The sequence below is a fragment of the Dendroctonus ponderosae genome, unplaced genomic scaffold, assembly GCF_020466585.1.
Source record: "Dendroctonus ponderosae isolate FM_Combo_2020 unplaced genomic scaffold, Dpon_F_20191213v2 Dpon_F_20191213_69, whole genome shotgun sequence".
Taxonomy (NCBI): Eukaryota; Metazoa; Arthropoda; class Insecta; order Coleoptera; family Curculionidae; genus Dendroctonus; species Dendroctonus ponderosae.
The window spans coordinates 38464-65186 of NW_026018908.1; the positions used below are offsets into that span (position 1 = coordinate 38464).

Below are 26723 nucleotides of genomic sequence, written 5' to 3' on the forward strand. Positions count from 1 at the left end.
CAATATATGAGTTAAATCATCATTATATCAACCGCCGCACATAATTGGAGATAAATTCTAAATAAATAGAACCAAATATTCAGCGGCAGCTTACGCTCTTTGATATTGGCTAGTTCTCAATTTTATCAATTTATGCCACCTGAAAGCATGAAACTGGCGGTTATTAAAGTAAAGTATGAAAGTATGAATTTAATTTTTCCATGGCAAAACATCCAGAAGCGTTCGTAACATTGCAAGCATTCAAACATAAGAGGCGTTTGAGTGAATGTCAACAATAGTGCAAATTATTAGAACTGTGGGCGTTTAATAGATACCACGGCAAGCCACAAAGTGTGTTCTGGCTTCCGAGTGATTACACTTTTTCAACAAAGCATCTAGTTGTGAAGTGATTAGAAGAATATTGATATTTCTCCTATTATCAACAATTAGTCGCATTGAGCATACAAAATGTACGGTCGCTTTCCAGCTTTCAGAGTGCTCCTTCAGAACGCAGAAAGGTTTTTTAAGGTAAGAATCAGAGTCATTTTTATACGGGAGTTTTCAACTGCGGCACAAGGCGCAACCTCTTTAAAAAATCCATTCACTTGTTAACATTTGCTAATATTAATGTAATTCATCTGATTTTGAAACTAAGGCGTCCGAAGACAAAAAAAATGAAGTACCAATTAAGCATAATAAACTTTCCTTGCTAGTATTAAACCGCATGAATTATGGTCGATTACACCTATATAAAGCAGTGCAATTTGAATTTTATGCAATTAGTTCCTTGTGCCAATATTAGATCCATACATCTATTAATAGATTGAATAATTGTGCAAATGTTGGGCAGTGTGTTAGTAGAAAGTGATTGTCCGAATATGTGAATCGAAAGTGTTGCTTTTGGATGCACAGCTTGTATTTTTGGTAAACGCCCAGACGGAATATGGCTGGGAAATAGTAAGTGCATAGATTTGTGAAGATTTAATATTTGTTTACTGCTGCCAGTGCGAACTTGAAGATATTTTAAACAATTACTACCAGTGAAGGAATATTTATTCCAAGGGTATCTGCAGATAAAACATTAATTTATTGCTGTTTATCGCTTAATAGCTGCAAGTTAGCGTGGCGAAGGATAAAACTATAAAATGGAAAAACAAAGTAAAATATATACAAAGATTATACAATTTTCTAGCCATCAGAGCAAATATTTATTAGGCAATTCGATCGTTGGAGAAACTTGAAAAAATCGTAAACTAACTAAATCAAAAAAAAAATGCATAGGGAAACCAGTGGCAAAATTTTGAACTATGTAATGTGTAATAAAAATAAGAAATTATATGCTTTTTATTAGAGCAAAACAATTAAATAATTCTACTTTTCAATAATGAAATGCGCAACAAATGCCTTAGAAATCAAACAGTACAACTACCAGACTATGAAAAATTTTCGAAGGAGAAAAGTGGATAAATAGTTCATATCCAGAGCTAAACGTGCTGCGGTTTCTAATTCTTTTCACATTTGAAGATGTAAACAATTCTTACTGTCAAAACGTTAGTAACTACTTGGATTCCACGAAATTGGTTTTGAAACATTTTCCTAGTTATCGCCTGATGTATTAAGGATGGAACTATATAGAGCGAAAAAAGCAACAGTAAAAAAATATTTGAACGCACAAAGAGCATATATGTTTTTCTAGTTTTTATGAGCCATTTAGCTATCAAACAATCTTGAAAGTAAATATTTTGAGAAAAAGTTTGAGGATGTATATAATTCTGTTGGACGCATCACATCAATTCATCAACCATAAAAACAATTTTTTTTTGTAGTATAACAAAAAACTTACTGATCTTCCGACAAGGTATGATTGCATTAACCTACATCGTAACATTATTTACGTGGGATAAGCTCAGAGGTCATTTTACGGCATTGAATGGCAAAAGAATCACGGATCTGTCAATTAAATTCTCACATGAAAATGTGCGAAAAAACGTTGAGTTTAACACATAGAAGTAAAGCTATACTAATTTGTTAGTCATTAATTTCATTTAGACAAAATCAAACAACATCGTCTTGCTACTTACGGTGACTCATGTTGTTAATTTTGTTGCTTCCTCGGACTCTGCTAAAGTAGTAACAAATTGTGAAATTAATGACTAGAAAAGCGTAACAGTGTAAATAATACAAGTGTTTATTATACTGATCAGAGTTGCATAAATAATATGAAAAACAGATCACAGGTTTAGGGCTTTGCTGACGGTTTGAAAGATGAGGGAAGAAATTAAGAAAGACACGATAAAGGTAGGAAAACACCTAGTTGATGGATGAAAGATGCTGCACTTCTCAAAACTTATTATTTAGCCAAATTTGCAACTGATTGGTCTGGAAAGCTCCATAATTTAGTTCAAGAAATCAAATCGACTGCATGCTCTTTAAAAAACGTCTAAAATATACAATTAAAAACGGTAAATTGGCTTGGAGCACAACCCTTTTGTCGCTGGACGGTGACTAAACTGAAAGACGACAAAACGAACTCAGAGAGTCAGCCAAATAATTGGAGCAGAAGTAAACCATAAGTTAACAAGCTTACACAAGAACAATCCCGAAGGTATATTATTGTAGGAATATGCAAATTACATCTTCGAGAAACTTTAAGACGGAACATAAGTTGTTGATCGATCACACTATGAATCTCGGGAACCGTCGAGGACTGACGAAGAACTAACCAGAAGAACACGAAAAAAAGTTCATAAGAAAAACAATCGAAGATTTCAAGCCAGATGGATGAAGAGAGAATGCTCAGAAGTAGAAAAAAATAGAAAAATAAAGAAAGTGATTGGAATCTAAAACATGAGAACACTCGTGCCTCGTGCAAATAATCAAAGCCATTTAGTTTCATGAGAACACCACCTAAAGAAGATGTGGATCAGATATATGACAGACAAATTCAGAGCTTCAAATCCAATACCTTTTGAGGCAGCTACTAGCGAAGCGTTGAAGGCAACAAACAATAATCGTTACAAGGATACTAGCAAATACATTAAAAGCTGGGGCTACAAAGACAAGCAAATGAATCCTCCTTTAAACCCCTTTTAAAAATGAATGTTGTATTTGGCAATCTCTGGTAATATTGATTCAGAATTAATTTTATCTTCTCTATTAATGCAGCAAATACTAAAAATGGGCTACTCAAAAATTTGGTTAAACCGACATATTTGAGAAATTCCCTTTCTGGAATTTAATGGATGGTTAATCAAAAATCAAATTTAGAAGATGATTTAAAAAAGATACAAAAATAAAGTAATACTTGGACCATAAAAGACACATCACAAATTATCCATATTCCGTGAATATAACATGTTACAAATCAAAATGCTCTACAAAGTACAAACATCGATAAACCAGCGGAATGACATCATGTCTTCAACATATCTTGAGAAGTGATAAATATCGTCGTTTCTAACTTATACTCAAGGGCAGGATTGAAGGGTGCCGAAGAGTATTAAGAGTAAAAAAGATGCAGGAATCGTGGCTCAGAAATATTCGACATCTGACTGAGATCAGAAGAACCGGCCGGACACCTGAAAGACGAAGATGGATCTAATGAAACTAGAGTAAAAGAAAAAAATGTTCTCAACAACTAACAACTTTGCAACGTTAAAATGTTGCCTTGGGCTGTAAAAGCATTTTCCTTCTACATAAAGTAGACGAGAAAAATATTTAAATAGTAAGAAATTTTATAAAATGTTACAATAAACGTAAAGATACTGCAACACAAAGTTATTTATACCTACTTTGATAAATTCCTGATGCTTAAATAAGAAGAATGAAATCTTTGAGAAAATAATTCGTGTTTAAACTGGACAAAATCATTAAAAAATACACGGAAGCAAGCAAAGAAGTAGGGGCAAACACACAGGAAAATGTAATGGCATGCAAAACGGCAAGAGCTTTGAAGAAGTAACGCAGGGTAAAACCAGTCAAGGAAATGTAGGAGAATGCGAAGAAACAAAAGAAGATGCAGAAGCAAAGAAATCTAAAAACATAGACTCAAAAGGAATTTTGGAAAATAACAATAAATAAACGAACGCGAAAGTAAATGTTGGTGAACAGATAAAGGCAGAAAATCCAAATCCTTGTTGGAGCTCAGAAGATTAAAGTGGGAAATCTACTATAGCTCACCGATATAAAACATCACCAGCTGCAGCAATTTGAGCGCAAAAATTCTTATATGTTTAATGAAGAAAACCAAGGTAAAAAGTGAGGATAATTAGCATTCAGGAGTCAAGTTCCAACTGGAAAAGTTTCCAGAACTGGATTGATACATGTGACGCATGTAAGCCGACTGTGGCAGCGAGTGTTGAACAAGAGTTCCTCCTTTCTGGTTATTAATGAAGGTTGATTAGAAAGGTATCACATTTTGTTGAAAGGCGATTGAGATCTGCATTCCTAACTATTCTGTGAAATGCTGAAAAACCAATTTTAGTCCGGAAGGAAACACGCAAGAGAAATACAAATGTTACAGTTTTGCTGAAAGGACCATTAATTCAAACCAAATATAATCCTGTCGTTATTAATAGGCAAAGGAAATGAACAGGAGAAAACAACTTCATCAAAGCGCCTCAAAAAAAACACCCATTATCTAAGTCAAAAAACACAAGTTAAAGAAAGAAAGTAGCAAAAACTTGGACGCTTTCCCAAAATCCGCCCTGTACATTTCCGCATGAGCTTTTAAAGCTATCAACCCTCCGATCTACGCGCAGAATCCCCTTATTGATATTCCAGAATTTCATCACTCCTTCCTCCGGCACAGTTATCTTTAGCTGATGCCTGTCTCTATTTTGCCCCATAGAAAGCTACACCCAATATATCCCTGATTGAGACTGAATGGCAATATAAATAAAACAACCTGCGTGATTCTTACTGAAAGTAAAATAAGATGGTTGTGGATTTTAGAAGTGCGTGCAGCTTCAGCAACCTGCGGATCTTCAGATTTTTTATGGTAATAGAAGATCATGCGGACTGTTAAAGGTATTCGCATTTTGTCAGTGTTTACCACATTATTCGTAGATATTTCTTCGGTATTGATTGTTTTTAGCAATATCTTGGCAAAGGTTCAATCTTACGTTGCGCTTATCAATACGTTATTTTATTGCCTCCAATCAGTATAGAAAGAGTTGATTAATTGTGGGTAATTTTTATTGTCAGTCAAGCGAATTCTTCGAAAAGCTATTCTATTTCTTATTTCCCATAGTGTTTCTTAAATTTGGCTTTTTAGTTTAAGCACTGAAAATGTGTACACAGACTTTGTACGGAATAAAAACCAAATTCAAAAATTTTAAAGCAAAAATAATACACAAGTGGAAAGAAATAGTTGTTTGCTCATTTGGACCCATTGGGAAATTGTGTAGATATCTCTTGGATATGATGGTAATGGATAAATTTTTTTAGACTAAATTTCGAAATTATTTCGAATTCAACCATGTCTTCCTTTAATATCTTCCAGTTAGGTTCGAACCTAAAATATTCCAAGCGTGTTCTAATCATCCAGTCCTGCATATTGATCCGATGTAACCCCGTTAGACTTTTTCTGCGAGAATTACAAAACTCTAGCGACTTGGCTTAAATTGTGTTTGTAGAAGACGGTGATACTTTCCTTGCAAATATGTTAGACTTTTATTTAGTATCAATTTTTCTTGGATTTTCAAGTCATCGGTGGAAAAATGTTGGATAATTTAGGCAATTTGAATTCAATTTCAATACACGCAGTTTAAAGCAAAAAAATGGGAAATTCGACCCATTAACTGGGTATGTTCAGTTCAAATAACTGATAAATGCAAAGTCGATCTTGTACATTTTAAGCGACATTCTTCTGCAGCCAAACGTTTTCAAATAACACACTATTTAAGGTCTAGAACTCTCTAAAAATTTGCCAGACAAGTCGTAGCTAATGCATCACATATCATGAAATTAGAGATTATTATTATTAATCTTTTAAATATTGAGCGGTCTTATTATTTACTTACAATCATAGATCCCAAATGACAAAAACGATTTCAAACTAGGAAGGTGAGAGATAATTAGAAAATTTGAATTCTGGTCAGTTCTAGATGAATATGATAAGAGAGCAATAATTAAAAAACAGCCTAAGAAACAATAATGTGTTATTAAATATTAAAATTACTTAATGGCTCTTCCGGCGATGTCCCATATTTTACATAATTCATTCATTCCCTGGCTAATTAATTTTTTTTCAGGCATAAACATGAATCACTTTCCTTTTAACGGCCTTTGGAAGAAAATGATATTCGTTTTGTTTATTTCTGGAAGCATCCTGCTCACGATTTCATACTACGACTATGCCACCGTGTTGAAATACCAATATCTAATAAATTCCAGCTTGAATCCCGGAAACCAGTCAACTGATAATAATCACACAGAAGGTTAGTAAAACTTAATTATCCTATTTGCATAAACAATAAAGCACTCATTCAATTAAAGGCCATTTTTTGGCTAATTTTTAGACAAGAACATCTTTAAATTCACCCAATTATAGGTAGTTTATTACATCATTTTGCTACGCAGTTGTTGTAATTCTGTACACTGTTTTTTCCTGCGGATTATTCTCTATTAGTCTACACTTTTTAAATCGCAGCAAATAGAAACTGTATAAGAAAACTACGCTGCATTTAATAATCTGGAAATTCACTGACAGATTGACTAAAAATAGGTATTGAACAGAAAAATATGTACAGTTTAACTGTTTATTTCACTTGAACCTTGAATCCATTTTATTTACTTCGCTTCTCTTGGCTTCGACCGAGTTGTATTAACCTTTAAAAAAATCCAGCTGTACTTACTAGATTATTCGCGATTGCAAACAAAAAATTATTTAAATTATTTAATAAAAGTAGACAAATTTTCCATATCTTTACAATCCTTAAAATAAGTGCTGCTTTAGAAATTCAAGCGCAGAATGAATCCGAAGGGTTTGCTATTTAGGTCCTAGCCAGGACTCAATGGCCAGCAAAAATGAAGCATAAAATAGGCCAAAGCGAAATGAAGGAATTTATAAGATCGAGATACACATACAGCAAAAACTTATTGTGCGCTCAAAAATCAAATTTTCGAATAAACAAAAAAAATTATGGCAAAGGTAAAAATAAAGTTACAACACTGGTTGTAACAAGAACACACGTAACACACACAAGTTGCATGAAAAATAATACATTTCAACGGGAGTTTTACGAAAAACTAGCGGTTTTTAGAGCATCTAACACTTAATCTTTTAATGGCTTTCAATTTTATTTCCCTTTTCAGTTGTCAATAAAACAGCAGCAAAGAATCTCCGTGGTGGCCATGTGGAAGGTAAAGATTCAAATCTTAAAGCGCTTTAAAACACTAGATGATGTATATTTTCAGAAGACAGCAGGTTTGAACAGGAGGACTTGCAGGAAGAAGGCACACACGGTATTAGTTTGGCTAGTGACAAAAATTCAGTCTAACAGATGAATGTTTTCAGAGACCAACAGTGTTTCACATCAGGATACGACTACTTGGAAAGTGAAAAACCTTGAAGGTACTTAATAGAAAACCTTTCGTGGCGTGAATTTACAGACTTATTTGCCTGATTTTTAGAAACCAACAGAAAAACAACGCAGGGTTTAAAGGAACACCAACAAGGTGACCAACTGTTGTGAAGTGCATGTTTTCATATTACATAAATATTTGCAATTTCAGCTTCTACTCATCCAGTAGAGCAGGATTCTAATGCAGCAAACTTAAACAGTAAGTATTCTTCCTAGTGATTTATTCCGTTTTAAAACACAGCACGTAAAGCCAGTTAATTCAATTGCAGATGAGGGCTCCTATCTAGTATCCAGTTCAAAATGCAAAATAAAAAACCAAGATCCCTTTTCCTCTGATGCTAAACAATTCCTCAAACCCAGCAAATACAAGAGATGCACCAAAATCCCTTTGCTAACTTATGTGACGAAAGAAGACAATATTGCAACAGTTCACGTGGATGCTAAGCTGATTCCTCAATACACTAAAAGCACCATATCCTGCTGCTACTCAGATGTATCCAGAGGCAAACCAATGAAAAATCGGGACGATTCTATTCAGTAAGAACACTGTCCTAAATCGCTTTTGAACTGGCCGATAACTTTTGAGTTTACAGATTTGTTATTGTAGGTTGACCACGTGCACAGAGTTTGAGAAGAACGTGACGATTTCAAAGGAGGCGATCCTCGTTCGTTGCATTGAACACAATACAAAAGAGAAAATTTACGAAAACGTCCATACTTCTATTAGAATAACCAGTAACGTCCAGAACAAAATTAACTTCTATGACAATAGTACGATTAAACCGTTGAGTGTCCTTTTCGTCGGCATCGACAGCATTTCCAGGCTTAATTTTATTAGAGCTTTACCAAAAACTTGCAAGTATGTGGAGAACAATGGCTGGATATCCTTGAAAGGGTACAATAAAATCGATGACAATACTTTCCCCAATCTTATGGCGATACTAACGGGTTGGTTCAGGAAAGTCAATACGAAACTTCCAACGAAATGCGTTGATTTTTGCAGGCTTTAATCAGACAACTGCCTATGCGATCTGCAAACCCAAAACCATGGGCTTCCTGGACAAATGTCCAATGTTATGGTACAAGTACAGGGACTTTTCCTATGTTACAGCTTATGCCGAAGATGAAGCCAATATCAGCACTTTTAATTTCAACAAAAAGGGTCAGTACTTTGATGCCTTCTTTGTATAAATATGCTGATGGTCTGGGCGTAATCTGGCTCTTCCAGGGTTTGTATCTTCTCCAACCGATTATTATTTCCGCCCTTATATAATGGCAACCGAAAGGCTGAATAAAGTGTCGGTCAGTTCAATGGGATATTGCACAGGACCAGAAACAGCTGGTGAACGAATTCTGAATCTGGTCAAGGAGTTTGGCGTTACCTTCAAGAATCAGCCCCATTTTGGGTTCTTCTGGATGAACACTTTCAGGTAAGATATTAACAATGAAAAATTCGCTTAGTTGAAGTTAAACATGTTGAAAAGGATTGCAAGCATCGTGAGATATTTGCAAGAAGAACGAGTTTTATCACTTCAGAACATGACTTTTCATTGTTTATTACAATGTTTGGATCCGATATTGTATCGGAAGTCTGTGATTTAATATGGAGTGTCTGAAAATGTTCGAAATCATGCAAAATCTGTGCGGAATTCATTAACGGTTTTCCTTGGATGTTTGCACATTTTTCGGTACAAGAATCGGCCGATTTGGAATCTCCCCAAGGAGAGTATAACTACGCGTTACGTAAAAAGTTTTGAGGAGCACACTTTAAAAATGAACCACAAATACGCCGTCTGCCGACAGGTTTGTGAACAAATACCCGCCTGGATGCATGGAACGAGGTTTTTCTCAAATACTTTTAAAACAGTTTCAAATCGTAAACTACATTGTAAATGCCGCCAGAAAAAGTTTTTAATTCGGGACGTTTTGTTCGTCGCTGATTTGGACATCGGCTACGGCGGTTAATTTGAGGAAAACGTTCACGACACTGAGAGCCGAGCAGCAAAACACCGTCCATTAGTAAGTGTTTGCTTTCTTCGTCTCAAACAGTGTCGTACCCAAAGAGCTCGGCACAACTTTCGCCTGAATCCAGGAAGTTTCAACACTGAGGCAATAAACAGCTGATTTAGAAGCTTTTCACGCCTTTTAAAATTTAGATCCGCAACATGTTCAAGTGCAGCTGACCCATAAAGTCTTTTTTATGAAAAGAGGCCCTAGAAATCATTTTTTACCTCAAAAGATACTGGTTTCAGTAGAGACTATTTACAAGCGCATCAAGAACTATTGAACAACCAATTTTGATTTTTGAGTAACATTTGGTTGATTTTTTCGCGATTTTCCAAGAATCTGATTATAATCGTCTTCGTTGCGTTCCTTTGCGAGTTTTGCTTTGAACGCATGACCCAAACCCAAGCTGAAACCTCCATTTCCTCTACACGTCTGTATATTTATCCAAATGTGTTAAAATCATCCAAAGCTTTTGTTTCAGCCACAACGAAATCAGCACGCCAACAATGATGGACAATAAATTGAGAGGCTTCTTGATCGATTTGGACCACAAAGGTGTCACCAACAACACCATCATCATTTTCCTGAGCGACCATGGGATTCGATTTGGTGACATTCGAACCACCGAAACTGGATGGCTGGAAGAGCGACTGCCCTTCATCTACTTTTCCTTCCCGCCCTGGTTTAAAGACAGGTTCCCAAGGGAATATGGAAACTTCCAGAAAAACACTGACAAACTCACAACGCCCTATGATCTACATATGACGCTCCAGCACGTTCTCACTATGTCAGGATTGAATCATACGATCAGTCCAAGCAATGCTTGTCCAAGATGCAAGTCGCTTTTTGAAGAGATACCCAAAGAACGATCGTGTGAAGATGCGCGTATTACAGACCATTGGTGTACTTGTGCGGGATACACACAGACGAAGTTGCAGCCTGCAGCCGAGAAAAAAGTAGCTAAAGTGATAGTAGCTGCTGTTAATGCACAGGTGGCGACCAAAGAGGGTGGAAGCAAATGTGCCAAATATACAGTAAGTGGAATTACGACTCGACTGTCGCACAAGTTTTCCTACAAAAACACGTCGTATATCCTGGTCATTCTAAAGACCAACCCTAAAGCAGTATTTGAAGCGACTGTAAGTTTTAATGGTGATATTATGAATAGCACGTTCAAAACTGGAAGTATTAGTAGGCTAGATTATTACAGTACACATAGTCATTGCGTCTCTGATGCAAATTTGAAGAAATATTGTTACTGTATATAGACTTTAATGTTATCGTTATGGGATTTTTGGTTGAAATTATAGATAATTCCTGCATTTTAACCACAATATTATATATTGAAGATCATCAGATTCGTTTGGGAAATTACGCATAGTTTTAACCAATTATTCTTTCCACGTGCCTTGACTATTTGTTATTAGACGTACTTGCCAAAGACTATTTACAATAAGTATTTATGATCTCTATATGTTTACAGAAATTATATTTCATAATTGCGCTTTTTCGCCTTCGTTCAGCGTCGAATTGCTCAAAAGCGACACTTAGTTCGAATTTTCCACAAAAGTGTACATACACTTTTGATCCATGCCAAACTCTACATTAAGTAAGATATGCATCTAAAATATATCATATTGTGTAACATGTAAAGCTATATAGGACATATGATATAAGACTTTCTAATTCTGTAGAAAATGATCCATATTTAGTTGAAGAATGGTGCTAATGGAGAATTTTATTGGCGTTACAAGGACAATATTGATAAAACTGGTGAAATTTTTGTGTTTTTAGGCTGTGGTGGAAAAGCATGTGTGGCTTGCAAAAGGCAGGAATAAACTATTTTCCGCCACCTCGCCAGTTTCAAGAAATGGCCGCACACACACAGCATATCAAAAGCCAATCCCTTTTGATACAATGTTGTGTGTTTTTAAAGTCAAACAATTTAACGGAAACAAAAGGAAATACACAGTACAATGTCAAATTGCCAAAACTCTTTTTCGGCTCATTTAAATTCCAATCAAAATCAGATCAGTAAAACGTCTAAATATTAACTGGAAATGCAAATAATTACATAAATTCGCAATCTGTGATATATATTTCCAAAATTAGATGCGATTATCGCTTAATTTGGATCAACATATCTGATTTTCTCTATTCCATAGTGAATCCCCAGCAGTTGCTGTTTGATTCCTCAGTAGCCGTAGAAAACATTGTTACCAGTTATAGTTTTAAGACTCAACTGTATTTGAACTATTTATGTTTTAGGAAATAATCTAGTCATGTACCATTGCAACAATGTTATGGCGACAATTCGGATGGTTAATTAGATATGTATGACGTAATACAATTTTACTCCTTGGGATGTTGGTATTTCTTCGCCCCACACGCACTCAACGTAATGGATTATTTATTCAATCTAAATTAAGATAAAACAAATGAAAGGGGCTGTTTCCCCTAAATGAGTCATTGATTTATGCACTTGCTGGTCCAAATATCGTAAAACTTGAAAAATGTCCTCGTAGTGATAGCGCTAGAACATTCACGATCCAACTCCAGGTCGATACAGGTTCTATAGGAATGTAGCGTTCTGAAAATAAAAAACATATTGAGGAGCAAAATTGACTAGAAACACTACTCAAAACATCGCAAAGATTATGCAACCTTCGACAAATTTTCCAAATAGATTTAAATATTTGCGTGGATCCTCAGATTAAACAGATTCGTTTGATTAAATTTTCGATGGAAGCAACAATGGCGGGTGGCTGATATGAAGTGTCCTCTAACTAATAGTTAGTTAATAGTTAATACTAATGCTCTAACTAATAGCGGTAGATGTCTGCAAATTGGACTGATGGTATCCAATTACATTATTTATATACGCTTAAAAGCATTTTATTCTGAGTTGAATAGATAAGAAGTTTTATGCTATGGAACTCAAAGGTTGCAATTTAATTGGTCTTTATTTGGCTGCGAAATCTCAGAAGAACGTCGTTAATCAGTTCAAACGTTTTCAAGTGAGAAGAACAGTCCAGAGAAAAAAAAAAGGAAGAAGTGCAAAACTATATGGATATTGCCCAAAAAGGACCGCAAAAACCAAGAAAAATGGCTAATGAACTGCATATATCGCTTGATAAAATGCAGCACATATTAAAAATTCAGTAAATCAAGTCTTACAAGTTCTGAAAAGTACAGTGAAATTACTGCTATACAAGAAAAGTTGGAGTCCAAAAACTAAAGGAGTTGCTTCGCTTGCACGTGTGACCGAACATTGTTTTTCTGAGGAGGAAAATTCTCCGGATGCAAACCCGATGGATTTCTCCTTCTGGGGTATTTTGAAGACAAAAATTTGGTTTAAAAAAAACAAGAAAGTTTGGAGGCTCTCAAGGAAACGCTTCAGCGGGGATCGCAACGTATACTTGTGCAAAGTGACTTGCATGCAGCCATTTTTCAAGTTGAAGATTTGCAAACATGTTTTTCGTTTGAAGTAAATAAAACGATAAATAAAGAAAAAAAGTACAGGGCGGATTAATTAATTAATTAAATTAATTAATTAATCATGGGACACTTCATATCAGCCAGGCTGTATAGAAGTAACATACATAATAAATATCAGGAAAACAGAAACAAAGAACGTATTTTGTGGTATACTTGTTTAGCTTGCAATAAACGACAAGCAAATGTTATTGAAAAAAATTGATTCATAAGAAATTAAGATGTTAATTACAAGACGCAATAAAATATTCAGCATGACACACCGCAAATAAGGAAAATATTTCATAAAGGAAATGGACTCGGGATGATAGGGCTAGAATATTCACGGTCCAATTCCCAGTCGATACAGGTTTTATAGGATAAAATTGATTGAACGCTAGAAGCATCTACAATTTTCGAAATTTTTTCGAATTAGTTCTAAATGTTTGCGGGAAACCTGACTCTTAAACCGATGCATTTGATTACATTTTTCCATAGGAGCCACCTATGGCTTCGTCGATTTACTAATGTCTTTGTGAGAAACCTATTTTTCATGCAGCTTTCTGCATATCAAAAGCCACAAAACGCGGATGAACTATAGAAACGCATTTGCATACATCATACTTGCCGGTTCACTTACTTGCATATATCAGACTTGGTCGAGGAATTTAACTCAAAACTTAGTAAATCAATCTCGATTGAATCATAGCACATATTATCCGAGCCCCTAATGGCATCAATTACACAAGGCTGAACCAATTCTACCAAACGAAGCATTAAAACGTTCATTTTTTTACAACTCTGTTCCACTTACCGATTACCTCAGCAGCTGAAGCTGCACACACAGCTTTGAGCAGATTAATAGTAGAATCCAACATGAACAAAAAAACATTTTTGGACTTAACAGGAAGACATTTTTCCAATAGAGCATTGGTCGAATTGAAACAATCTCGCAAGCCACTTTTCACATAACTGCAGAAAGTGATTTCGTCTGAATTGTATGTGCGATCCAAACATGTTTCGGCTTCGGAGCTAACAAGCTACAAACCTTCAATATCTTTAACCAGACGCAAAAATTGCTAATTGTAATTACGTTGAATTCATTGTCAAAATGTGCACATTTTTCCAAACTATTTGTGTTGTTAGCGTATTTGTGTAAAAAGCTACGCAACTTTCCGTTTTTTACAGCCTCATTTTTTATGTGATGTCCAACGTGGATCAGCGCATTGGAGAGACCAACTTAAATCGGAAAAATTTCTAATTAGTGCATTAAATTCGAGAGTTTTGATGATATAACTGCAAATGTTATGGAACTGATAACTTACCGAGAATGCAAAACAACAGCAACCGATGCATGTTAGAAATGATCAATAACTAACAGATTTATTTGGGGTTATTTCCATATATTTAAAGATTTATTATCTAAGTTCAATTTCAATGACCGCGGTAACTGATTTAGATGCATTCAAACTCTAAAGAAGCAACCAAATTAGTTAATTTCGTAATGGTGTTCTTAAAATTGCGACTGCTTGCGCTCTTCATTGCAGGTAACTGAAAACTTATTTTACAACATTAACAACGAATTTTACACATAAAATTCAGCCCTAGCAATGGGGAAGACCCAAGTACAAGCTGAAAATCTACTTCTGGGTGACGAGAACTATACATCGAAAATACATGAAATGAAAGGATCTGCTCGTGAATTAATGCGAAGCATTTGCCCCAAAAACGCCGCAAACTTAGAGGTAAATAATAACAATTTGATATAAATGTTTGCGGATGCTTGATAAATTTCAGACTAAATTAAACGATTCCTTCACTTGCATTGAAGAAATTGATGACAACGAAAATATGATGTGCGATGTTTTGCTGCAAACGAAAACCTGCATTAAGCCGCTAATCGACTCAATGGAACATTGTGTTTCACCAGCCGAAAAAGGAATTTACACTTATGTGATGAACACTATTTATGCCATTTTTAAATATGTTTGCCACTTGGATGGGGAGCATTTTTTCGGTATGCTTTTTCAATAGTGACTGCCCCTGTTCTGTGTAACATTAATCGAGTTTTAGAACTGACCAATCCATGCATTTTGAAAAGAAGCCATCCGACTTTCAGGCGCTGTATGTTCAAGTTGAAACACCAGAAAGCAAAATATAGCCTACAAAATATCCCAGAGAAAACTGAATTATGTTTGTAAGTTTAAAGCATATTCAACTAAACAGCAAATTGCATAATGTTCCTTTCAGGTTTGTGCAAGAGTTCAAAAGTTGCTTTGAGACCAACCTGCACAGTTCCTGCAAATCTCCCGTAACTAGAGAGGCTTTAATGGGACTGTATAACAATTTGCTATGTAAATAAAGTTTCTAAAACCATGGCATGTTTTTGCGTAATTGCAATTAGTTAAATTTTACGTTCACACATTAAACATATTAATAAAATAGTTGTAAATTATAGAAAAAGGTGGAGAAGTTAAAGGAACTGAAAAATGTAGCACTGCACTGAGACAAATAAAACGCTCAGAAACTAAGAAAACGTAATAGAAACGTAAACTTGTCCACGTAAACGTAGCTAATACGATTACTTCGTTTGCAGAAGTAAACATTTCAATGCGATTATTTTTCAAAACATTATTATTTACAGAATTGCATGATAATTATATCTATGACCGAGAGGTATCTTTCATAGAAATTGAAAACAAATTGGCAATTTCATAAAGTTCTTCAAGGCGAATTTTTAAGAAAAATCAGCTTAGAATGTTCTTTTACCGCAAAGTGCAACGAGATACAAAAATTATCCACAAAAAATTATATTTTGTGGATGTCTAATAAAGAACACAAAGCAAAATGTGATTGTTTGTAAAGGAGATTTTTGGCTCGATAAAAGACGATTATGTATCAATGGAGGGTTCAATCGAAACAATTTTTCGAAATTTTAGACAGAAAACCCGTAGGTCCATTTTTTTATGAGCATCTAACAAGAGCTAAATTATTTTCAGTTTTTTGAAAAACAACTTTTAAGAACATTGATATTATTTTTTCCTTGATGTTGCTACGCAAAGTGCGACTACTACGATTGCAGAAGGAAACATTTCAATTTAATTATTTTTCAAATCATTATTATTTACAGAATTGGATTATAAATATTAGTATGACCGAGAGGTATCTTTCATAGAAATGGAAAACAAATTGGCAATTTCATAAAGTTCAACAAGGCGAATTTTAAAGAAAAATCTCTTTAGAATCTACCTTTGCCACAAAGAACAACATTTGAGACCCGAAAATTATCGACAAAAATCTGATTTTTTGGATCTAGAAAAGCCCCTTCTGCATCAATAGACGGTTCAATTTAAACAATTTTTCGGAATTTTAGACAGAAAACCTAAATTCTTAACAGTTTTTTGCAAAACACATTTTAAGAAATTGAGATTACTTTCCGCTTGATGTCGCTACACAAGATTCCTAAATGCCTGGAAAGTCAATTCTTGTATTGGAACTTGTATATGATCCTATAAACTGGCCACCTGGATCGCCAGATTTAACGCCCATGAATTTTTCGGTGGGGTTTTATTGACGATCCGACCTATCAAACACCTCCGATAGATTTGAACCAACTTATTCTTAAAATTTAAGCCGCCTGTGCAAAACTTCTTTACAAAAAATAGTTACAGAAAACGCAGAACATGTATTCAATGCAATAGAGGACATTTCGAATAGTTGTTATTATTTTGCAATATGAGTGGCTGAGTTGTCAATATTTTAGATTTTTCGGCGTCATATTCAATTAATTAAACAATATTGATATACCTTTTAGCCAAAAAAGTATACTTCTTAAGGTTTTTTGGTTTATTATGGGAATTTCTTTTCGTTCAACTCCTAAAATTCATGATTCTTAGTGAAGAACAAAGCAAAATTTGTGATTATTTTCAAAGGCAGTTTCTAAAAGTATAAAGAAAAACATGCAATTTGCTACTCAAATCCAGGTTCCGACTTGTATTTTTCGATACTAAAGCTTGGTGATGAATTATTCCACAAGAACGTCGGGAAAAGTTGAAATGAGGATGAAATGGAGTACATCATTAAAATTAGGAGAAAATATGCATTTTAAAGAACGAGAAAATATCTCAGGTCCGTATTAAAAAAAATTAAGTTAGAGTCGCTCGTAAACTGAAAGTGGCCTTTTGCTAAATTAAATATGAATGCGTAGAGCTCTAAAAACTAATCAAATTTTGTGACAACATATTTTTTCTACAATTATTAGTTTTCGATTTACTTGCAAAAAAACACTTTTGGTAATAATTGCTTTTTTCCAATACTTCCCAATCCAATAAAAAATGACAAAAAGGTTTCAAGATCTTAACCAGTCATCAAATTTAACAACTTTTGCTTCATTTATAGCGGAAATAAACAGAGGACAAAATAACTATTTTCCTATCGCAGAATTTCGGTCCGATTCAAACATGTTTCGGAATTGAAAGTATCAATATAAGTACAAACACAAATCCTCAATGGCTTATAATAGAAGGACAATAATTGTAATTACCTTGAATTTATTGTCGAAATTTGCACGTTTTTCAAGACGAACTTTAGGAGCATTTGTGCTAAAATCCAAGAAATTTGACGAGTCTTGCTCACTTATTGGAGATGAGCGCATTGGGAATCCCAATTTTAATGCAAACAAAACAAATTATTGCATTAATCAAAAAAGTTAATTAGGTTGACTCGGTCAGCTAATTAAACCGTCATTAACGAGCCCTATTTTGCAGTTATTTAAAGGAAGATTATCTTAGTTCAATTTCAGTGACCTCAGTAACTGATTTACTTTACTTCCACATCAAAAGCACCAACCTGACTTAGTTAATATTGTAATGGCGTTCTTAAAATTGGCAATGGTTGCGCTCCTATTCACAGGTAATAGAAATACCATTTTACCACACTGCAGAAAAATTTCATATATAAATAGCAGCACTAGCATGGGAGAAAAGTAAAGTACAAGCCAAAAATCTACCAAGTGAATCCGCCGCAAGCAGAATGTTAAAGCGAGCTTCTATTGACATCGCACGAAGAATCTGCCCTAAAGACGGCACATTGTTAGAGGTAAATAATAATTTAAGGATGCATAGATATTTGCGGTCACGTCATTTTTAGGATAAATTAAACCAATCATTCACTTGCATTGAGCGAATAGATGAAGACATGATATTAGTCTGCGATGTTCTCATAGAGGCTGATAACTGTGTTAAGCCAGTACTGGAAGCAATAGACCGTTGTGGTGCACCAGCCGAAAAGGAAGTTTACTCTCATGTAATGAACACTATTTATGTCATCTTTGATAATAATTTTTCTCCTCCTCTTCCAAGTCACACTTACATTTTCTTTAATTGGCCGAGTTGCATGAATTGCTTTGATTTTTCAGTCACTCAACTCATTACTGGATGAATTTAAGAAAAGACCCACCCGCAGTGTACGTCTTGTATGCCCCAATCTATAACAGAAAAATAGCCTGCGAAAAATCTCATAGAAGACTGAGATACTTTTGTAAGTGAAACCTGCAGTACATTTAGTTAAGAAAAAAATTACATACTTTTTTTTTCAGGTTTGAGTAAGTTCAAATGGTTGCATTAAGACAAACTTGCACAATTCTAACGAAACCCCCATGAGTACGGATAGTTTAAGGGTATTTTGTTATGTAAACATTTTTTTAACAATAGTGAAAATCCCAACATTTGATATTAGTAGAAAGTTACGTTTTAGCATTTTTTTAAATTTACCTTTTGGTCATTTTTTGTTCATTTTTATTGAACTGTTAAATATGTTAATTACTTAATTTGCATAAAAATGCCTTTTAATAGCATGTATGTGTTACGAAAAATGTATCATGCATTTTTCCACAAAGTTTACACAAATAAAAGCATCTCACTCATGGAAGTTGAATTATCTGAACGACCTCACACTTTCTTTTCGCTTCATTAATTTGTTGATTTTTTCGTCATATTTGCGTGATTCGGCCAGTTCATATTGAGTTTGATCAATGTAAAGATTCACATTTTTTCTCTGTTATTTAATGTAATTTTTCCCTCTTATTTATTTTTTTACCATTTTATTTATTATATTTTATCATCTCAGATCATTTACTACCCACCTAAATAAGTGTCAGATGCAACTTATTTACGTTATAACTAAATTTGACTAATTCAAACTCATTTTTACTCAATAACAATGCTTTAAAACATTTCTTTCAAATCTTGAAAATTAAGCCCAAACTTATTCTACAGCAGTAGTCAAAGAAATAATCTAAGAAATGCATAAAACAATACTAAAAAAAAATACGACATTACAGAAACCAGCAAGATCTTTTATTTTTTATTCATAATAGTTTTTCCAAGTAACCACTTTCTCCATCTTGTTCATCACTAACGTTTGTTATATTACATTTTCTTAATATTTGCCTCTGTCTTCCACGTCAAAAAAATTTACAATATTCGTTGTTTATTTGCTCTCATTAAACTGAGAAATATGGCTGTAAACGGCACTTTCAGTGAGAATAATTATCATTTTAAGTTGTAAAACATGGTGTATATCAGAATTTTACAAAATTTACAGATAATTTCGCTACTGAAACGTTAAAGTTCAAATCATTCAAAGATAATAATATAAATTTTCGAATAAAATTGCAATTTCTGCGAACAATTATATAATTGCCACTATGTGCTCTATGTTCTACTACTATGTTTTTCCGTCGTTGGCAGTATTTTCGCAACGATGGTAGTTTTCTCAAAAAAATCTTGATTTCAAAAAGTTTTAGATTTTCGTGTTTTTTCTTAAGTTGCAAAATTGACTCAAACATCATGCTGCTTTTTTTTGAGTTTCTCAAGCCCCTTTTGAGGCATAAATTTAGTTTTGGCGTCATTCAATAGAGAATTGAAAATTCTATTCAGTCATAACAACATTAGTGAGGAAAATCGGGCAGTTTTGACCCAAAAAGGTGCAAGATTAGGTAAAAATTTTAGGCTTTTCGTCCCGTTTTTACTCATTTCTCGGAAACAAAATACGCAACAAAATAAGCTTGCTCATTTGTACATCATTCCAGAGTACTAAATGGCCTATTAAGAAAGTTTTCTTTTCTTCAGTTTTCTCAAAAAGTCTTGATTTCAAGAAGTTCTAGATTTGCGCGTTTTTTTTTTGAGTTTTGAGCAAATAACAAAATAAACTCAAACATGACGGTGATTTTTTCTAAGTTTCTTAAGCCCAATTTGAGTCACAGAATTCGTTTTGGCATCGTTGGATAAAGAATTGAAATTTTAAATTGCTCTAAAATCAATATATAAAATTTCATAAAATCAATACAATTTTTCCATCGCCAAATGAAACTGGAATTCGACTTGACAGTGATGAGGTTTTTTGGATTTGTGGGCCTTCGAGTTTGCACCATCAGAGATTTTTCCGCTCTAAAGCTTACACACTATGTAAAAGTCACCAGTTTTTACTTTTATTTTGACATAATTAGAATGGTTATTTAATATAAAGTTTTGCTGGGAAAAATTGTTGGAAGTATTTGCAAATATTTTGCCTGCGGATGTTTTGTTATTGGTGCAAAATTGTACAAAGTTTGACCATAATTTTGCATCAGGCAATTAAATCGCTACTAGTTCAAACAACTTCTACTCTTGAACAGAAAACTTCAAATAATTACTTAAAATTATAACTAAATTAGATCAACACAAATATAACTCGTCCCAAATACCCATATTTACCGCAAAAATCACCATATTAATTATGAACATTTGCCAATAGTTATCATTAAACAAAACGACATTTTCCAACAAATGTTGCGACTTGTAACTATCTGCTTAGTTAGTTAGTTACAAACCATATTTATAGGGGCGTTTATAACGCAATTCAAACAGAACATCTACGAAATTGCCAATTTCAAATGATTATCAAATACCAACATGGGTTTTTGATTATCACTCACATTGTGACACCGTGTTATTTGTATGCTGTTCGCATTGCAGCACAATACTGGGCGGTTAAAAGCATTTGGAAATACATTTTTTTACGAAGAAAGCAATAATTTGTTTTACGGCTCAGTAACTTAGATTAATTCCCAGCAATATCAAAGCGCTAGATATCGTCACTGAACCTGAATTATCATAATGCACCTAGTTTAACCTTGCAACTAGTTAATGTAAAAATGAGTCATTAACAATAGCCGGCCATGTAACATGTATTTTAAATAAATTTTCTGTTGTTTTTCACTAACACAAAAACCAGATCATTTCGAACAAATAGTTTTTATTGCGGAAGTTTTGAAGCCTAATAGAAATTAAGTGCTGAGAGTCATTATTCAACTTTGACTCCAACTTTAAGCTGGATCGTATTGAGTGATCGACGTATTTTAAATAAATATTTCATTACCATTCACTGATTGTAATACACCGCATAAATGGCCATCGACAGGTTAATAGGATCCGCTTTGTTAAACAAAATGGGAACGTCCCATATTGTTCTTTAAGTGGATTATTTATTGATGACTGACCACGAAACTTTCACTTTTTATCATAAATGCAAGTTTTTTCCGAGAATTTTTTATAATTTGAAAACAGGCCTAAATGAATTGACATGACAAATAAAAAATTAAAAAGAAACATTGAACTTTCTTACGCGGTACTTAAAAGCTTTAAATTTTTAAACTTAGTCTGGACACTGAAAAGCAAAGTGCATATAAACGCAATGCATCCTCCTATGATTCTATTGGCGGTACCTGCACCTAAACCGACAATAGGTAAAGGTACCCTCTGTATTTTCAACAAGGACAATATTATTTACGTAATACAGATAGTCGATTGTGTCAATCATGCAGTGCAATTTTTTTACTCATGGTGGTACTGCGTTTTCAATATTGTTTCGTCAAATTACACGCGAGTGGTACCTAATTGTTTCAGACTATTTTCATTTTCGACTGCGACTTCTTCGAGACGTCGATGTTCTTATAAGCAAACCTCTGATCCGCAAATTTTAAGCAAATATCAATAAATAATCATTGTTATAAAAAGTCGAATAAAATAATGTGCAAGTGCAATAATGTTTCGAGTTTTGTGGGCAATTCTTCTAATTAAAGCAAACGCCGGTAAGTTGCACGGATGTTTCCAATTTAGCTACAATCAACTACATTTAACAAGAAAAAAAACAAGAATTGATACGAAAACAAAGGACTTTTTAAATTTAATTTACATTATTTTTTTGTAAAATGTAAGATAATTAAACATATCAAAATTGCTGATTAGAGCTTTAAAACTGATCGAAATAGAGTATTTTATTTATTCCATATAGCCATATAACCAGAGTTTATAGAACAAAATTGTAATTTCGTACATTTCAGTAAACGTCGCTGTTTTGCAGCAAACTTCATTTATGTGACTATTTGCACTTGAACTAGTTTTATAATTGATAAGCATACAATATAATAGTGAAAATAGATTTTCCGCATTTCGTATAAATAAAATTGAAACATTTACTTATTTTAACCACTCACAACTTTACTTAATTTAATTTATTATCTTCTTACGTTTCATGCGTGTTTCGTGCTTTTCTTTTGCTAATGCTAATTAGCTTATTATTAAATTAGATAATTGGAAAAAATATCAACAGCAAAAATCCAAGCTGCAGGCTTCACTGTTGAGGGCCATGATCAAATTTAGGAAAGAAAAAAATAAATTTTAACAAAATTAATTCGCAGGAGTTAAGAAATATAACCGACAAACCGAAAATTCAGCAAAGAAAATTATTTTTTGAAGTAACAAAGACGCGTTGCCGAGAATAATTTTCAAAAAATAACTTAAGTATCCCTGGCGTTTTTCCATGATTTCTCATGTAAACAACACGCATATAATTAATTATATGTATCTTCATAAAAGTGTATGATAATGAAAACATACATTGAAAAAGTTTACAATATGTATTTATTGCTGTGTCGTCCTCGGTTAATTTATGAAACAAAAAGATATTTTTATAGGTTGCAATAAAAATCGCCGTTTCGCATTCAGTTAATTTAATTTATACGATTTCGTGCACTTGAACTAATGATTGAAGCTAATAATTTAGTTGTTAGGGGCATGTTTGTATTGTATTAAAATTGCCAAAAATGTGCAGTTAATATGCTGAAAAACTAACTAAGAACATTAATTCATCCACACTTTGGAGCTGCAGACTTGATTTTTGAAACTTTCGGAACAACAAATTGTATTTTTAAATCTTCAAAAAGCTTCATTATTGGATAATTTAACCGAAATTCCGTTCAGAATTTGTTTTAAGTTAAAACGAAAATTTTTGCAATCTTAGTAACAGTAAACTTAAAGAATATCATTAGAAAAATATTCGGAAGAAAATATGAATGAACAATTTATCAAAGAAACGGCAATACGCCATACTCCATGTTAAAGATTTTGATGCAAAAATTCCAAAATACTCATTTTGAGCAAACAATTGAATTATCTAATTCATGAATTATTTAACTAATATACCTTTGATTTTGAACTAGGCTTTCTTGCTCTTTTCATGATTTGTAATTATTTTTTCTTACTTTTGCATTTTCTAATTGTCTCAGTTGTAAGTTTTTACAATTTTTATAATTTTGAAATTCAAAACCAAAAATTATATCCACGATTTATGTTTAAAAAATTTCCCTTTAGAGACCATTTCTGGTCTTGAGACTGGTTGATAGTCAAATTCAACTGTGAATCGGACATTTTCAGAATTTTGCAGTTACCAAAGTAAATTATACGCAAAATTACACAAACCCGATTCTTAAAATGCAAGCAGTTCTCATTCAAACCAAAGCAATGAACACAAAAAACTGAGTCTTGGGTTAGTTTGGGTCTTTAATTCTCGAAATTTATGGGGCTTTCAAAGAATGATTCGATCGATATTTACCCGCTTTACCAAGTTTCTGCTGAAAGCAAAACCGCAAAAATAGAGCTGCAAAATTACTATTCCACGAAAACAGATTAGCCTTAATTTCTAAATAAATTCCATAAAATAACGCGTTATTTAACAGACAAAATTAGATCGCTCCCCAGATATCAACAAAACGGACGAAAGCAAACGAATAAGATCCTAAAAAACACATTTAGCGAGCGCAATCTGCTTCCTACCGATTTGACTATAAAAAATTCCGTATAAATACACGTGAAATTTTTTTTAAGTTGAACTAATACGAATTCTTAAAAAACACCCACAAATAACGATAATTGGGGAATTTTTGGAATCATAGAAAACTATTTCAAACACAAATCTTATTAGTATGTTGTCTAAAGGTGATTGAAATCAGACCATCAGTCATGAAACTAAATCTCAGTTTTGTAAATGACGAATTATAAATATCGGGCAAAAAAATGTTGCTCTTTATCTCCCTATATTAACTCCGCATAGGAACAATCTGCAACCCCAAGTCTAAAAACTTCCTGATTGTGCTTTCTTCACATTATGTGATTCCAGCATTTGCTGCTCGCCTGCTGAATTGCCCAAAATCGAACATAAAATTCGAAAAAATCATCGGCCTTCCCCCAATCAACTTGAATCGAGAACAGCTCTTAGTCCCTCTGAATCAAAACGAAACTGATGCCGCCGTTACTATTCAATGTCTGCAAAATTGCCAGAAAAACGAAAAATGTCAAAGCTTTGTACTCTTTTACGACACTTCTGATTGCTACTGGTTTGAGAACGACCAAACATTTATCAGGAATGAGTCTGGAATGGAAGTTGATAATGCAGCAGCATGGTTTGTTAAAGTCTGTCTGCAAGAAGGTGAGCTCAGTGAATAAAAATTCATCTCTTTAAAAACCTCTAAAATATTTTAGAAAGAGGTTGTAACAAATCGTGGGTGTTTGAAACAGTCAGAGGAGCCACTTTGATAGGCAATGACACTAAAGCTCTGCCCAGAAACATGTCCAGATCGGAATGCCAGCAAAACTGCTTGGATGAAACCGATTTTGACTGCAGATCCGTTAAATTTAGAGTCAGTTCTGCTCAAAATGAGACTGTGGGATTATGCACTCTGAGCAACAGTGACAGGCACTTAATGCCCACTTCCTATAGAGTTTCAACTTATGATGATTATTACCTGGAAAACCAGTGCACAAAAATCCGGGATAATCCACCTACAGGCACGTAGAAAGGGGGGAATTTTCCTGGAAGGCTGATCTGCTACATAAAGTTTCCTTTTAGAGCATCAAGATAATGAATACTGTACCTACGAAGAATACGGAGACGTTGCTTTCAAGCACAAGGACTTAAGGTTGCTAAATATGACCAAAGATCAATGCCAACATCAGTGCGAGGTTTACCAAGCATTCAATTGCAGAGGGTTTAGCTTGGACAGTGGGAAAAAGTGCATTTTGCACAGTGAGGACACAAAGCTCAGAGGTCCAAGAATCCTCGTTTCCAAACAAGGAGCGACTTATTACGAAAAAGCTCGATGCCTTAATAGTAAGTATTCCTTAAATCATTGGGTTTTAACTAATTCAATCACTGAATTTGGATTCAGTTACTGTTTCATGCACTGAAAGCTACATGACCATTCGCTATCAACCCGAAACAAATTTTCACGGAAAATTATACATGCACGGAAATTCCGAAAATAAGGAATGTTTCGTTGTGGGCCAAGGCAAATTCACAATGGTTACTTTAAAATTACAACTTCTTACCAATGAATGTGGCATCGTTAAAGCTGATAGTCCTACAAGCCGGTAAGTGTGTCAAGGAGGCAATTTTTGCCTAATTACTCTAAGGTTTCTGGTAAGCAATAGCTATATTTCTTAGTGGCTTTAAAAAAATTCTACTGTGGAGAATATAATTGATATTGCGAAAGAAATTAAATAGAATGTTGTTCCAATTTGAAGATTTTTTGACTCCACCGACAAACAACTTTTGTATAAATTATCAATAAATTGCACAATATTACGGAAAACTTGCCTTGGATGTTTGCCAGTGCAAAACTATTCAAATTTTCTACATTTTCACTAAACTTTCAAACCATCAAAGCACAGATTCTAATACTTGCCCGATAAACCACCATTTTTTTCACTCAGTCTAAAAACAAAAAAATGTGACTGAAAAAAACTTTTTTGAAAGTGAACCATCAATAAGGAAATATTGGCAGTTTTCTCAAAAAAGTCTTGGTTTCAAGAAGCTTTAGATTTGCGTGTTTTTTTTTTAGTTGCAAAATTGACTCAAATACGACGTTGCTTTTTTGGCAGTCTCTCAGGCCCCATTTGAGCCACAGAATTCGTTTTGCCATCGTTGGATACAGAATTGAAAATTCGATTTAGTCATCACCACATGAGTGAGGAAATGCGAGTGGTTTTGACCCAGAAAGAGAAAATTTAATATCAGACACTTAGGTGCAAAGATTATGAAAAATGTTCATGTTTTCCGTCCCGTTTTTACTCATTTCTCGAAAGCAAAATGAGCCAGAGGGCTCATCTTTACATCATTACAGCGAGAACTAAATGGCCTTTTTAGAAAGTGAACCATCAATAAGGAAATGTTGGCAGTTTTCTCAAAAAAGTCTTGGTTTCATGAAGTTTTAGATTTGCGTGTTTTTTAGTTGCAAAATTGACTCAAACACGACGTTGCTTTTTTGGCAGTTTCTCAGGCCCCATTTGTGCCACAGAATTC

The 26723-nt window shown here is 33.9% G+C and overlaps 5 protein-coding genes across 14 annotated transcripts; 4 read left to right on the forward strand and 1 right to left on the reverse strand.

Moving 5' to 3' along the window:
- The first annotated feature begins 225 nt into the window (after positions 1 to 225).
- Positions 226 to 11935, forward strand: LOC109539574. 7 transcript variants are annotated; one of them, XM_019907405.2, is made up of 12 exons: positions 226 to 507; positions 6234 to 6419; positions 7297 to 7344; positions 7399 to 7446; positions 7499 to 7555; positions 7615 to 7659; positions 7717 to 7764; positions 7835 to 8102; positions 8173 to 8513; positions 8569 to 8727; positions 8794 to 8995; positions 10054 to 11935. In XM_019907405.2, the coding sequence occupies exons 2-12, from the start codon at positions 6242 to 6244 to the stop codon at positions 10838 to 10840; spliced, it is 2181 nt and encodes a 726-aa protein (XP_019762964.2). In that variant the 5' UTR covers positions 226 to 507; positions 6234 to 6241; the 3' UTR covers positions 10841 to 11935. The 7 variants fall into 7 exon arrangements, with proteins under 7 accessions (XP_019762964.2, XP_048523967.1, XP_019762963.2 ...); XM_048668010.1 differs by lacking the exon at positions 226 to 507 and adding an exon at positions 718 to 936; XM_019907404.2 differs by lacking the exon at positions 226 to 507 and adding an exon at positions 4538 to 5007 and having other exon boundaries at positions 7402 to 7446.
- Positions 11936 to 11965: 30 nt separating this feature from the next.
- LOC109539576 lies at positions 11966 to 14452 on the reverse strand. Of its 2 annotated transcripts, XM_019907409.2 has the most exons (5): positions 14372 to 14452; positions 14140 to 14285; positions 13861 to 14086; positions 13687 to 13807; positions 11966 to 12162 (listed from the first exon to the last, which is right to left on the reverse strand). In XM_019907409.2, the coding sequence occupies exons 1-5, from the start codon at positions 14400 to 14402 to the stop codon at positions 12039 to 12041; spliced, it is 648 nt and encodes a 215-aa protein (XP_019762968.1). In that variant the 5' UTR covers positions 14403 to 14452; the 3' UTR covers positions 11966 to 12038. The 2 variants fall into 2 exon arrangements, with proteins under 2 accessions (XP_019762968.1, XP_019762969.1); XM_019907410.2 differs by lacking the exon at positions 13687 to 13807.
- Positions 14453 to 14505: 53 nt separating this feature from the next.
- Positions 14506 to 15423, forward strand: LOC109539575. Its single transcript, XM_019907407.2, has 5 exons — positions 14506 to 14593; positions 14649 to 14791; positions 14844 to 15063; positions 15120 to 15243; positions 15297 to 15423. The coding sequence occupies exons 1-5, from the start codon at positions 14506 to 14508 to the stop codon at positions 15406 to 15408; spliced, it is 687 nt and encodes a 228-aa protein (XP_019762966.2). The 3' UTR covers positions 15409 to 15423.
- Positions 15424 to 17871: 2448 nt separating this feature from the next.
- LOC109539577 lies at positions 17872 to 18969 on the forward strand. 3 transcript variants are annotated; one of them, XM_019907411.2, is made up of 5 exons: positions 17872 to 17957; positions 18010 to 18143; positions 18195 to 18350; positions 18463 to 18584; positions 18643 to 18969. In XM_019907411.2, the coding sequence occupies exons 1-4, from the start codon at positions 17915 to 17917 to the stop codon at positions 18535 to 18537; spliced, it is 408 nt and encodes a 135-aa protein (XP_019762970.1). In that variant the 5' UTR covers positions 17872 to 17914; the 3' UTR covers positions 18538 to 18584; positions 18643 to 18969. The 3 variants fall into 3 exon arrangements, with proteins under 3 accessions (XP_019762970.1, XP_019762971.1, XP_019762972.1); XM_019907412.2 differs by having other exon boundaries at positions 17873 to 17957; positions 18013 to 18143; XM_019907413.2 differs by having other exon boundaries at positions 17889 to 17957; positions 18019 to 18143.
- Positions 18970 to 21778: 2809 nt separating this feature from the next.
- LOC125505072 lies at positions 21779 to 25934 on the forward strand. The gene is made up of 5 exons (XM_048668016.1): positions 21779 to 22176; positions 24543 to 24851; positions 24905 to 25210; positions 25272 to 25532; positions 25591 to 25934. Exons 1-5 carry the CDS (start codon positions 22131 to 22133, stop codon positions 25794 to 25796), a joined length of 1128 nt encoding a protein of 375 aa, XP_048523973.1. The 5' UTR covers positions 21779 to 22130; the 3' UTR covers positions 25797 to 25934.
- The last annotated feature ends 789 nt before the right edge of the window (positions 25935 to 26723 follow it).